The sequence below is a fragment of the Typopeltis vanoorti genome, chromosome 8 (assembly GCF_054136105.1).
Source record: "Typopeltis vanoorti isolate ZY-2024b chromosome 8, IOZ_Tvanoo_1.0, whole genome shotgun sequence".
NCBI classification, from domain to species: domain Eukaryota; kingdom Metazoa; phylum Arthropoda; class Arachnida; order Uropygi; family Thelyphonidae; genus Typopeltis; species Typopeltis vanoorti.
In genome coordinates, this window is record NC_143556.1 from 14,886,405 (window position 1) to 14,901,431 (window position 15,027).

At 35.6% G+C, this 15,027-nt stretch overlaps 1 protein-coding gene across 2 annotated transcripts in view; it reads right to left on the reverse strand.

The window, feature by feature from the left end:
• sws (patatin like phospholipase domain containing sws) overlaps nucleotides 1-15,027 on the reverse strand; it is a 945,916-nt gene that overhangs the window by 555,206 nt on the left and 375,683 nt on the right. For both annotated transcript variants that reach the window (XM_090396526.1, XM_090396525.1), the window contains exon 19: nucleotides 4,464-4,536. In XM_090396526.1, coding sequence (XP_090252652.1) covers nucleotides 4,464-4,536 — 73 coding nt within the window. The remainder of the gene's footprint in view (nucleotides 1-4,463; nucleotides 4,537-15,027) is intronic.

The window sequence follows — 15,027 nt, forward strand, 5'->3', positions numbered from 1 at the left end:
AGATTAGAAGATGAAATAGAATATAAAAGAATAAGAGCCACAGCTAAAAGAGAAGTCAGAAAAAGACAGAGAATCATGGAATAATTTCTTTTAGGCTTACGCGGTGATCAGAATGCATTTTTGAAAATTATGGAGACAACTACCGTGTTTGAATAAAAACTTTAGTTTAATATAACTAAAATCTACATTCGACATTTCGACCTTTATGTCAAGGTCATCTTCTGGAGCATACAACTATACACAGAAAACAAGCTACACTACAGTCAGACTGGTTTGTTAAAGACACTGACCAACCGCTACAACAATTGTTGGCCTGACCTCTGGTGAAAAAATAAAAAAATAAAATAAAATAAAATAAATTATACATCAACGTTAGAGTCCTATTATTAGTGTTATCTGTTGGTTGTAGAAATGCATTGGGCACTACAACAAGTATTTATCTATATACATATATTAACATCATGTACACATTCCAGCCAGTTGGTATGGAATGGTTTCGAATACTAGCAGAAGATTGGCTAGAGTCCTGACTTATGCTGGATCTTATATATTAGGTAGGCTGAATGTGCGCCATCCAGATCCTTGGAATTTTCATGCCATCTTTGTTGTTGATATTTGGGTGATTTATCAGGCTTTCGCAGGCTTCCTTAAATTTCCTTTTAAGGTTTCTGAATAATCAAATACAAATAAGATTAAATCACGAGCTATCATATACGAGAGATAACCAAGGGGATGTCCCCTCTCAGCAACTCTTTTTAATATCTACTTAAATGAAATAATAATAAAATGGAATAAAAATTTACATCAAGGAATTAAACTTTCTCCTACAGTTAACTTAAACGCTCTCCTCTTTGCCGACAACCAAATAATTACAAATTCTGAAGATAACTTACAGAAAGCTATTTTAGATCTAAATGAGATATCCAAGAAGATTATGGCATGATAATATCAACAGAAAAATCAAAAACTATGGCCTTTAAAGGACAAGATCCAGCAAGAAGTAAAATAGTAATGGATAACAAGATCTTAGAACAGGTGAATTCATTTAACTACCTAGGATGTACGATCACATATGAAAAAGATATAAACATAAAAATTGCAAAATATTTAAAAATAACAGGTGTAATTAACTCTATATTTAAACCAAACCTAGTTCAAAAACGAACCAGGCTAAAAGTATACAATACATTAGTCCTACCAGTCTTAATGTATGGAAGCGAAATCTGGACAATAAAACAAAAAGACAAACAAAGATTAACAGCAGCAGAAATGAAGTTTATGAGATAAACTGCAAAGTATACCCTATTTCATCACAAAAGAAACGAAGATATTATAAAAGAATTAAACCAAGAACCAGTAATAGAAAAAATTTAAAAATATAAACATAAATGGATGAAACACATTCAAAGAATGAAATCAGAAAGATTACCAAAACAAGCCATTAGGAAAAAGAAAACCAGGACGTCCTCTTAAACGATTCAACAATGACTTCTAAGGCCAGAACAGGCCATGCTAGGCCATTTAGGCCTCCTTGATATGCATGATGATAAATGTAAATAATTTGAGGTGTTTGCTATCTCCTGAAACAAATGATGCTAAGCCAAGAAAAAAAAAAATAGTCACTGAAATAATCAAACTAAGAAGAAACACTTCTCTTTAGACATGCCATTTTGATTATTTTATTTCTTTTCTCAAAACAATAAGATGAAGTAACCAATAGGAAATTAAACAAAAAGAAAAAAACAGCTATTTATAACTCAGTTCTTCACAAGAAATTGAAGTTCAAGGACAATATAGTAAAGACTGCAAATACAACTCAGAGGATAATTGCAATGATTAAACAAACACTGATGTAAAGGTAAGGAAGTCATTTTGTCTCATTACAAGGCATTAATATAACATCATCTGGACTAAAAAAAAGTGGAATGTAGATTACGAAGAGATTAAAAATTTGTGGAATCCAAACACTAGCAATCGGGAGAAAGAGGGGTGATATAATAGACATAAAAACTTTTAAAAGAGTCATACAGGACACCTGTAGATGAAATTTTTCATTTTATGAAGGATGTGGTGAGGATGAGAGGGCATCTGCCAAAGTTGAGAATGAATGCAGTAAAGGGGTGAAAGTAAGATTTTTTCCCTCCGAGAGCAGTGCATGATTCAAATTGCTTGCCTTTTGAATCACGAGTACAGAAAGGGTAAATTAAAGCAAGAGAAGGTATGACTGGTGGTGAAACTGACATGTGCCCTCCCTTGAGGTCTCTTCTAATATTTTCATGAAAATGAAATATGCCTGAATAAAATAATGTTCCACTGAACTGATTTCAAGAAAATACAACTGCAAATACAACTCATTTCATTAAAAGATTGCAAATATTTCCAGTAATGTATTGCTAAGATTAATTTCACATCACATTTAAAATTAGATGCAATTTATTTATTTTTATTTATTTTTGCACATGTGAAATCAATTTTTATATCTCTTGTGAACAAACAAAATTTTCAGAATATTTCCAGAGTGGTAGTCAAAGTATTACACAGAAGTTGGTTAAGGGCAAATTTCAGGACTGGGTGGATAGCAATGGGATATCGTATGGAGGGGCATCATGGCTTTGTGAAGGGTACGTCATGCTTAAGTAACACACTCACTCACCTTCTATAATAAGGTGACAGTCAAGCTGAATAAATGTAATGGCCACACAGTCATACTGTTGGACTTTGCAAAGCCATTTGATAAGATACCACATGGAATCCTGATACATGAGTTTCATCAAATGAGACTGGATATGAAAATGGTGTTGCAGATAAGAACGTGTCTGATGGAGAGATATCAGAGAGTACTTTATAAGGGTGCACAGTCCTGTAGAAGGCCTGTCACTAGTGGTCTGCTACAGGGCTCTGTACTTGGACCATTACTGTTTAATTTGATCATCAATGATATAGGAAATAATCTGAGGGAAAATATCTCATTGTTTGCAGATGATACAAAATTAGGTGGAGCAATACTCAACAAAAAGTCTGTTGATATTTTACATGATGATTTAAATAGACTGGCAGTATGGGCAAAGGAGAACAGATGCCAATTGAATGTAGTGAAACGTGAGGTTATGCATTTTGGAGTGTACCATATTGATGGGACTGTACTCCAGAAACTTGAAGCCAGGGATTTGGGGGTGTTGGTGGATAGGGAGTTGAAATTCAGTGGGCATATTGCAAAAGAGGATAAAATAATAGCGCATAGGATTACCTGGTTATTGAGGAACACCTGGCATGCAGCGATAAGAAGATCATTATTCCTCTTTATAAGGCATCTGGATTATTGTGCACAAATTTGGTTGCCTGGATTTCTTGGAGATGTGGATAAGGCGGAACAGATTCAGAGGAAAGTAACTAAGATGGTGACAAGACTGTATGATGCTCCACATAAGCGGAGATTTAAGATTTGTGGGGTTAGAGAAGCTGGTTGACCTGCAGATAAGGGGAGATGTGATAAACATATAAGTTTGCTTCGGGAAGGGGGGTTACAGGATTGATTTGGATAAAATATTTCCATATATGAATAATGTGAAGAAAATCAGATGTCATCCATATAAACTGAGTAAAAGTGTGATTAGCAAGGGCATGAGGACTAGTTTTTTTTTGCTTCGAGAGTGGTGAATGAGTGGAATAGATTGTCCAAGTCAAATGTGTGTGTGTGTGTGTGTGTGCGTGCGTGCGCGCGCTTTGTCAATAAATGATTTTAAGGCAAAATATGACAGATATTGACAATTGTTGATTAATATTTTAAAAATAGACCTTCCATGATGAGTCTATGGACTTAATTGAGGTGCCAGTATATAATAATATTAAATGCAAAAATACTGGATGCCAATTTCTGATTCTGAACATTTCAAGTCAAAGAATTCACTTTAATCATGCATTTCAAATGTCAACTCAACTCTTAATTTATAATGGCTCTGAATTAAAGGATTCATGAAAGGTGAGGTAATTACAGTACATGATGAAAGCCAAAAAGCTGTTCAAAATTTCATCTTTAAATATTCATAAGGTAGTTCATGTGTTTGATCCATTTTGGTCAATGGGGAGGTTGGTTAATAGCTTGAAAACATGCAAATTCCAATTCAAAAATCAATTTCACTTAATGTGAGTCTTCTCTATTTCATAAAACAAAGTATTTTTCCCTAATGTCAACACCAAATCCTGATATATGATTTCATGTTGACTGACACTGATTATAGCTTAGTCAAAACATCCTTGATTAGTATGAATTCATTTGACAATAACTCATCTGAAATTATTTTTATGCCCAGGGCAAAGATATAGTGGCATATCTTCTCATATGAAGGGAAAATAATTTCAACTTGGTTATATGACATGAATAATGTACAGGATGACAATTCAGAATATAAAAATCAATTGTATATTACATGTTACTTACATAAATATTTTTATACTAGTCTTACTTGTTAAACTAACTCCTTTTTGTAAGGCACCCAAAATGCGATGTCCAAGGAGATGAATAAAGCGTGTGACAACCTAAAACAGCAAAACATTAATAAAGAACATATAAAATGTCCCAAATCTGATAGGAGCAAATGTAATTCATAAAAAAAAAAAAAATTTTTTTTAATTAAGTAAGATAAAATAGCACATAGATTAGCATAAAATATCAAAATTTATCTGTTTCATCACTCTTCAAAAACTGAAATACTTCCTCTCACTTTCTCATGTTTATGAAATACAAATTATAATACTTAATCGCATAGCGATTTTTTTTTTTCTACGCTAAAATATATGCAATTATTGGAACCTATATAATCAGGGTAACAGAGATGCATGCGTTAACCATATGAATAGCTTCCAAAAGCAATTTATTTATGTAATGATATATTAATAAATTTATGGATAAATATATTTTTCATAGGTATTATTTCTGGAAAAATTTCCATGTTACTCCTCTAAATAAATATTAATTTTTATGGCTTTTTTGGTCTATTTTTTTCAGGAATACCCTTTTTTATAATGTCATTGACTTTTTACTCAATTTTTTAGGACATTACTAATGTTTTAAAGACAGAAAAATGAAGAACATATGGAAAGAATAATTTTGGACATACCTTTGTAGGATGTTCCTGGTTGTCTTCTTATTCAGTAGCATCCACCATATGGTGATATACATTTGTACTACTGCTGAAGTATGACTGGAAGGAGGGGAGGGGGGGGAATGTGGAGATGGACAGATGGGGGAGAATTGTGGGTGAGGCAAGAGGTATGTGAATTTTAAAACCCGGGTTTTAAAATTCGCATACCTCTTGCCTCGAATACCGGTGGGCTGAGAATTCTTTGGGGAGAAGGTGAAAAACAATTTTTTTTGTGGAAAGGAGGATAGAATATGATGGAAGAAGATTAGGGATGGGGTGTGAGCCATTTCAACAGTGCATCATCTTCAGAACTCGTGGGGAAAAGTGGAGGCTATGTCGTGTCAGCTTGGTGTTTTTGTCTTGGATATATCTGTGTAATTTTTTATTTTTTACAAGCATTCCTTAATGACTTTAACAATAGACTAAAATTCACTAAAATCTAGACTAAAGAGATCATCTACATTACAATATGATCAAGAAATTAGAAAACAGATTGACTTAGAGCACTTATCCATTGAAATAAGCAAAGAGCCACTCTATGATCAAGAAATTAGAAAACAGATTGACTTTGAGCACTTATCCATTGAAATAAGCAAAGAGCCACTCTTTTCCACTATTCTACCAAAAAACACAATGATAAATTTAAATCTCCTCAGACCTTGTTCAAAAAAGGATTCACAGCAAGAAAATAAAAGAAAAGGACTTGACACTATACATCACTTAAATAATCCAAACCATGCCATTGCCTACACTGATGGATTACCTGATGAAGCACTCAACCAAGGAAGTTCAGGTGTTTTTCTAACTCTACCTGGAGGCAAGGAAATGCAAATCAAAACCACAGTTGACAAAATAGCTTCAAACTTCACTTTTGAATTAACAGGCATACAAACAGCTCTCAAATTTATCTCTCAAATCCAGTAATAAACATTACAGAAGGAATAACCATTTACAGCGACTCAAAATCTGCACTTGAGGCATTAAAAAATGGAAAAACAAAACTCACACAGGAAATTCATGAATTACTAACAACCTTAAATTTGAAAAATAAGAACTGCACACTGCGATAGATACCAGCCCATGAAAATATTGAAGGCAATGAAAGAGCAGACACACTAGCCAAAGAAGCAAGATACTTACCTCAAAAATTACACTCACTATCACTAACTGATGCTAACTCTGTTGCCAAAATAAGATTGGTAAAACAAACTATCAAGAAGAAGAATGAAATCAGTGAAATTAATGAAAATAGAGAAATAACCACAATCATCACCAGATTAGGGATGGAACATTTTAAAAGCATGAAAATTCAGCCAGTAGTAGGCTGAATTTTCATAGCTCCTACTTGACCATAGTAGGAGCTATGAAACATGCAAAAACTGGTGATGATTGTGGTTATTTCTTGTCCAGCAATTGTGGCAATTGCTGAACAAGAATAAATATGGACAGGAGTTGAACTAACACCTGTCCATATTTATTCTTGTCCAGCAATTGCTGCTGCTCTACAGAAAATTGACAATAACCATAGCAAATGAGTGTTAGGAAGCAATTATACAATGATGAATGCATTTTCACAGGTTCCAAATCTGAATATGTTGGTAACAATATTATACAAGGGAATGCAAAACACATGCACATGAATACTAGCAGTATCAGAAATAAAGGAGATGAGTTTTGGCACTGGTCAGCTCAACTTGACCAAAAAATATATGCATCAGTAAGACCTGCTTAACAGAAAATCATATAGTTACAAGGATAGAATGCACTGCGTATTGTATTTTCCAGGAAGGGAGACGGAACAGGACAGGAAGTGGGTTAGTGCTGATGATAGCTCAAACAATAAAAATATAAGTTAAGGAGGATTTTAGGTATAGGAAAGATGGTTCATTTGAGATTGTCTAGTGCAAGAAAGTGGCCAATAGGACAAAATATATTGTTGGTTGCTGCTATAGATCAGGAAGTGTAATGGAAGTTTGGATGGCATGCATGAGTAAATTAGAATAATGGTTGCATAACAGATAATTACCTGAATTAGCATATCAAAGAGGAATCCTGGGTTTGAGAACGCTTAATCTAGTAACAGCATCAGAAGATGTATCCATTACTATGGTAGAAACTCTGCCTCCCATCAGGGAAAAGTGACCACACAAGCCATCTTTGTTCAGCAAGGACATAAATATTTGGAATCTCATCCAGATTATTTTAATAATCTGGATGAGAATTAATAAGGCCTGACACCTTATTAATTATATATGAGGAATATATGACTTCTGCATTACTTCAACCTTGGTATCTCATCCAGGTCTGGCTCCCACTGATGAGACCTCAATAAAGGCCAAAACCGGTCTGGTAGTGGCCCTTCCCATTATGCATAGTATTATACACATCCAAAAGGGTGTATTTTTTGCATTATGGGATACATACTAAGACAACTGAGTGAAATCTCTTTCTTTTAAGGTTACATGGTGATCAGCATTCATATTTCCGAATTTAGGGACACAAAAAACATGTTAAAATGATTACTTTACTTATTGTTAATAAAATAACAAGCCGTTTTGACCCCTGCATTGAGGTCATCATCAGAAGGATACATGTGTATAGGAAACCAAACTACATGCTCTTGCTCTCTTTAATACATATCTTGCACTCGATGTGAAATCATTAGCCTCTATATACAAGTAGCTCAGTCATGAAGATACTTCACGCACAAAACATTGTCTTCTCACTCGGATAAAGAATTAAAACCAAGAATATAATTTCTTGGCCTCTTTAATTTATGGCTTAAAGAAAAATGTCAGTACAGTGGTGCCTCACAATTCGACGTCCTGCAATTCGACAGTTGAATTTCGCGGGCAAGAGCACATGCATGGAATTGTGTGATGTCATTTGTCATTTCTTGTTGGGATGCATTGGTGTTTGCTTGTGTTATTTGTGCTAATTTTCAATTCTGCATTTTTCAGAAAGTAAAAATTTTGTGCATTCACAGTTTTTGAGTGAAATTTAAGAATGGGTCCAAAGAGAAGTGAACAGAGGTATAATTCAGGAAAGAAGCACATGTGTTGAGAATAGAGAAGAAGAAAGAAATTGTAGTGAAAGGTAGAACAATTACAGATGTAGCTGAAGAGTATGGCATTCCTAGGTCAACTATGGCAACTTTTTGACAACAGAGAGAGAAGATTATGGTGCTAGGGTGTCTGCTGGTGCAATGAACATTTCTGACAAGAATAGATCTTCAATCAATGAAGGGATGGAAAAGCTGTTATCACCTGGATTAGAGAAAAACAGATGAAAGGAGATCCAGTAACTCAGGCAATGATCTGTGAGAAGGCTAGGTTAATTTTTGAAGAATTCTCCAGAATGTAGCTCAGATCAAACTGAGAAATTCAAAGCAAGTCGAGGCTGGTTTCACAGATTCCAAGGTAGAACAGGCATCCATAGTGTTCTCAGACAGGGGGAAGCTGCTAGTGCAGATAAAGAGGCTGCAGAAAAGTTTGTGAAAAAATTTGAAGATTTAATCAGGAAGAAAGACTACCTGCTACAGCAAATTTTTAACGGGAATGAAAAAGGGTTATTTTGGAAGCGCTTGCCAAATAGAACTTACATCACACAAGAAGTGAAGCTCCCAGGACATAAGGCTATGAAAGATAGGCTTACCTTATTATTGGCAGCAAATGCAAGCGAAGACTTTAAACTAAAGCCACTTCTGGTCTACCACTGAGAAAATCCTCAGTGCTTTGGGAAGAAATCATTAAGTCCAAACTGCCAGTGATTTTGAAATCCAATGCAAAAGCCTGGGTAGACCAGCAAGTTTTCAAAGATTGGATTTTTAAGGTGTTTGCCCTGAGCGTATTGTCCTCAATGACAACAATTTGCCTTTGAAAACACTGCTGATCCTTGACAATGCTAGTGCCCACCCTCAAGACTTAGAGGACATTTTTGAAATTGACTTTGACTTCATCAAAGTCCAGTTCTTGCCTTCAAACACAGCATCACTGATCCAACCCATGGATCAAGAAGTGATTGCATGTTTTAAAAAACTTTAAACCAAGGCTTTGTTCTCATGGCTTTTTGACGTGACTCACTCTTCTGACAAGACACTGAAGGACTTTTGGAAGACCGAGTTCAACATTCTCCACGCCATTTCCTTTATTAAAACTGCCTGAGGTGGAGTGACACAGAGAACCCTTCATGCATCGTGGAAGAAACTCGTTTCTAATTTTTCTCAGGATGACAACAGTGCAGACCAAGCAGCTGGAGAATCAGAAGCAGCTGCAGCAATGTGAGAGATCATTTCGATGGCAGAGAATCTCGACATAGAAGAGGTTGATGAGGCTGATGTAGAAAAAGCTTGTGGAGGATCACGATGACGAACTGACCATGGAAGAACTCAGAGCACTCAGCGAATAGCAAACGAAGGAGAGAGAAAGAGGAATTTCACTTGAAGAAGAGGATGGCAGGGAAAAAGGGCTGATGCCAACAGCTGCCATTAAAGAAGTTTCATTCCATTGGAAGAAGGTGCAGTCTGTTTGGAATGGCACCCCAACACTGCTGATGTGAGTAGAATGACAGACTTGTTCAACAACACCATCACTTCAAAACCATCTTGAAAAAGAGAGAGAGAGAGACAGTCCACCCTTGATTAGTTCCTCATCCCTGTTCAAGCAAAGAGGAGACGAGAAGAAGTAGAACAGGATAAAGAAGACTCCCTTCCAACATCTAAGGCTCAATAGTGATTGTATGTGTTGTGTATACAATAGTGTATTTTGTAATTTAGTGTTATACAATAGTAAAATAAGTAAAGTAAATAATATGGCGTATTTCTCTCCCACTCCCCCTAATGGGGGAGTGGGATAGGGGTCTGACAAGGAATTAATCTATTTGAAATATTGATTATCTATGGGAAATATTGTCCCGCAATTCGAGAGTTTCGCAATCCGACATTAGTTCAGCGACGGATTAGTGTTGAATTGCAAGGTAGCACTGTACTGCATTGGAAGTAATCAGCGATTGCCTGAGAGAACCATTATCAAACTGCATATCCACAGTCAGGAGAATAAATCAATTAGTGAATGGGGTTAAGTTAAAACAGAAGCTGAGGAAAAAAAAAACATTGTGGAAAAACTATAAAGAAAAAGGTAATCAGCATACTCATGAACAATACAAAGTGTTAGTATGAAGGGCAAGAAAGATCAAAGTCAAGTTATGAGAAAAAATTAGGTAAGCAAGCCAAAGTAAATCCAAAAAATGTTTTTTCAACATGTAGCAAGTAAAATGAATAATGATTATGCAAGGATGAATTTAATCAATACTGGTAGTAGAAAGGTGACAGTAGAGGAAATAGTTTAACTGCTGAGTAATTACTTTGCAAGGATGTATCATACAAGTGATACATCCTTGCAAAGATGTATCACTTGTATGATATGGATGGCATGTCAGGCCATGCACTACACAAATGTGCAAGAGAACTGGCTTTGCCCCTGATGAAGTTACTCATTTGTATGTTTTATCCCTCAAAGTTAATAGGGAGTGGAAAGAAGGTAGATGGTTCCATCACATAAAGGCAGCACCATGAAAGAAGTAGCAATTCACAGGCCAACTCATATCTCAGGAGTGGTGGTTAAAGTATTGGGAAAGTTGATTAAAGGTAAAATTGGCCAATGGAAATAGATATTCAAATAATCGAAGCAGCTAGGGTCATTGGATGTCATTGGCATAAAAGAGCCTGAGTGAGATTTTATCAGAGCGTTGTAGAAAGACAAAATGACATCCATATCTTTACATGTGATTTAGTGTATTATATATGATAATTGTGTGTTCTACTGGCTGGTTTGCATGTATTTATTATTATTATTTTCATTTTTTCCAAGACGGCTAATTCAACATGCAATTAACATAATCAGTTTTGTTCTCATTTCCTTCTTAGCTTCCAAGGATGTCCTCTTGTCCTTTCCCCACCCTCCATAAAATGAAAAATTCCATCAACTGAAATCCTGTATGACCTTTCAAACCTTTCAGAAGTATGTAAGTCTCAATCATATCATCCCTCTTTCTACTGTTTGCTAGTGTCTGTAGTCCACAAATTCTCAATCTGTCTTCATAATCAGTATTCCACAATCCTTATATTATTTTTGACACTCTCCTTTACACTCTCTTTGCTGTATCAGAATCACAACAGAAACTAGGAAACAAGACCTGCACAAAAGAGTCCGAGTGAGGTTTTATCAGAGCTTTGTAGAGAGGCAAAATGACATCCATATCTTTGCATGTGAAAGTTCCTTTCAGCATTGCAATTATCTTTTGAGTTCTATTTGCAACCTTTGCTACATGCCCCTGAACTTCAACTTCCTATCTACTAACACTCCAAGATCCTTAGCCTCATCAATTTCTTCTAGCATAATCCAATATATCCAAGATATGTAATCACGCCAAAGTGCATGACTTTACATTTACTGACATTGAACTGACATCCATTTTCTCATGCCCACAATTCCAGCCTATTCAAATCATTCTGCAAGTATGCATATCAGCCACATTCCTGATTAACTTACCTAACTTTGCATCATAGGCAAATAGAGGTGTGTTGCCTGTCAAATCTTTCCCAATTTTGTTAATGTACAGATTGTATAGCAGTGGACAAGGACTGAGCCTAGTGGTAGAAAACTGGTTACCTTAAATTTTGCACACTCACTCCCCCTCCTCTTAGTCATGCTAATATTTTATAATCTAAATCCATATTCTCCAAATTTATGCAACAGTCTTCCATACTGTATTCTATCAAAAGACAGAAAAATCAAAAAGTACATTGGTGTATCCATTTCGCATGTCTAGCTCAATGGTAAATTATAGAATGAAAGAAAGTTGCTAAAACATGACCTTCCCTTAGTAAATCTATGCTGTTCATTGCAAAGTAGAGATTCTCTGTCAACTCATTTCTGAATGCAAAGTATAATAAAATTGCCTGAATATAATCAAGTTATATTCAGGCAATGACAATCAAGAAAAAGAAGGAGTAGCCATAGTATTCAACACAAAATACGAGGGGCTAATTTTCTTGAATGGCAGTCAGTCTCAAGTAGAGTAATGTGGGCAAATATGAGAATGGGGAACTGGACAATGAGACTTATTTGTGCCTATGGTCCCACAGAAGGTTCTACTAAGGTAGAAGTGGAGGAATTTTTTTGACGCTTTAGAAAAAGCAACTGACACAATGAAAAAGGAAAAGTTTGTCCTTGTTGGGGATCTAAATAGCAGAGTAGGAAATGACTGTGAGACATACAAAAATATTTTGGGAAAATTTGGAGAAAAGAGCAAATCTAATTATAATGGCAAATATCTGTTGGATTTCTGCTCAGGACATGGACTGGTTATTACTAACACCATGTTCCAACATAAAAATGTGCACAAATTCACATGGAGAGAAGAGGCTAGGAATAAGAAAAGTCTCATTGACTATGTTATTGTTGATAGTGATGTTTTCTCCCTGGTGCAGGACACCAGAGTGTACAGAGGATTTGAAATTGGAAGTGATCACTATTTAGTGTTGAGCAGAATAAAATTGAATTTCATATTGAAAAGAATAACATGCAAGAAAGTTTTAAAGCGAATAAAAGTTGAGCAGTTCTCAGATGTGAACTGTACACTAAAATACAGAAAGATTATTGAAAAGAAAATGAAAGAGTTTGAGAACAGGAATCAAACCTTGGAGATTCAGTAGCAAACTCTGAAGAAAACATTGATTGATTCTGCCAGAGAGGCATGTGGTGAGGTTGTGTGCAAGGATAAAAAAAATCAGAACTCCCTGGTGGACACAGGAAGTTAAAGATGCAGTGAAGGAAAAGAAGAAAGCGTATCAAAAGTTCCTGGCAAATAAGTCAGCTTTTACTCTTACCGAATACAGAGACAAATGTAAGAAAGCTAAACAGTGTGTAAAACTAGCTAAACAAAAGTCATGGGAGGACTTTGGCAAGAATATAGAAAATAAATATCAAGAAGGTGGCAAAATATTCTGGAGGTTGTTGAAGCTTAGGAATGGAGGAAAGAGTGCTGTAAAAGGAGTTATAGATATTAAAGGTGACATGAAAACAGGAGAAAAAGATATCCTTGAAGTATGGAGTAATTACTTTGAAAAACTGCTAAATGAAACAAGCAGTAATGACAGCACAGTGATAAAAAACACTGACAAGGCATGTAGTCAGGAATACATATCCATACTTGAAGTAGAAAAAGCCATCAAAGGCTTGAAATGTGGAAAGGCAGCAGGAGTACACGATATTTGACCAGAAATGCTGAAGTATGGTGGTATAAAAGTCTTACAGTGGCTGCACTGCATAGTTCAGAAAGCCTGGACAGAGGGACGAATTCCCGATGATTGGAGTAGAGCTCTCATAGTACCCATATATAAAATGGGAAATAAAACTGAATGTGAGAATTACAGAGGTATTTCCCTACTGAATGTTCCTGGCAAGATCTATGCAAGTATACTTGAGAAACGGTTGAGAAGAATTGTGGAAGAAAAGTTTGGTGAAGCTGGATTCAGGCCAAATAGAGGCTGTCAGGAACAGATCTTCACTTTACGACAAATAGTCGAGAATGCATGGGAATATAACAAAGATCTGTATTTAAGTTTTGTCGATTTGGAAAAGGCATATGACAAAGGGCCAAGAGAGAGAGAAGCTATTCAATATGCTGCAGTTATATGGTGTCAATGGGGCATTATATCAAGCAATACTTAGTCTTTATTTGAGTTGTAAGTCAGCAGTTAAAATTGAAGTACAGGAAGATGGTTTTAATGTTAAATCTGGTGTGAGACAAGGATGTACCTTATCCCCTCTGTTATTCATTATCTATATGGATAACATTATGAAAGAAAGTGGTATTAAACCTGATAGCAAAATTGGAGATGTTAATGTCAGCTCTTTGCTTTATGCGGATGATGTTATACTTCTAAATAAATCCGCTACAAGTCTGCAAGATTCTCTGACTAAATTGAATAGCTATTGTAATAGACATGGTATGAAGGTCAGCAATAAAAAGACAAAGAAAATGAAAATAGACAGAATTATTGAAAATGTCAACTGTGTTGTGAATGGAGAACCTGTGGAACAAGGGAAACATTTCAGCTACTTAGGCACGATTTTTACTGAAGATGGTAAATTAAATATAGAAATAGACAACAGAATCAGCAAAGCTGGTATGGTGGGAAATCAATTAAATAAATTCATAAGGAATAAGAGAGAAATTAGTCGGAACACTAAATTAGCTGTATACAAGACAGTGTTCAAACCAGTTTTAACTTATGGATCTGAGAGCTGGGTCAGAAGTAAAACACTTGACCAAAGACTAGAGACCGCAGATATGAGAGTCCTGAGAAAGATTAGAGGCATGAACAGATGGCATCAATGGCAATATCATATTAAAAATGAGGATATTAGGAAAGAACTTGACATTGTCAGCATCCAGGAATGCATTAGCAGAGCTAATCTCAGGTGGTATGGTCACTTAAATAGAATGGGAGAGGAAAGATTAGCAAAACAAGTGTTCTCTGCCAGGTTGGCAGGAAAACGACCCAGAGGAAGACCAAGATATAGGTGGATTGATATGGTACAAAGTGCCTTAGACGATAGAAATATAAGATCTGATAATGTTGGAGTCTTGACAAGTAACAGACTGATTTGGAGGAAAATTGTAGAGAGGAAGTTAGTAACGATGTAAATTTTTCATGTAGTACTGTCATATCCTGTACACCCCTTGAGGGTACATGGCAGGAATTTGATGATGATGATGAGGTATAATCAACTTTACCAAAACCTTCACCACTACTTGTGAAATACTAATTGGTCGACAGTTGGATACATCGGTCTTTGCATCAACCTTATGCAATGGGATT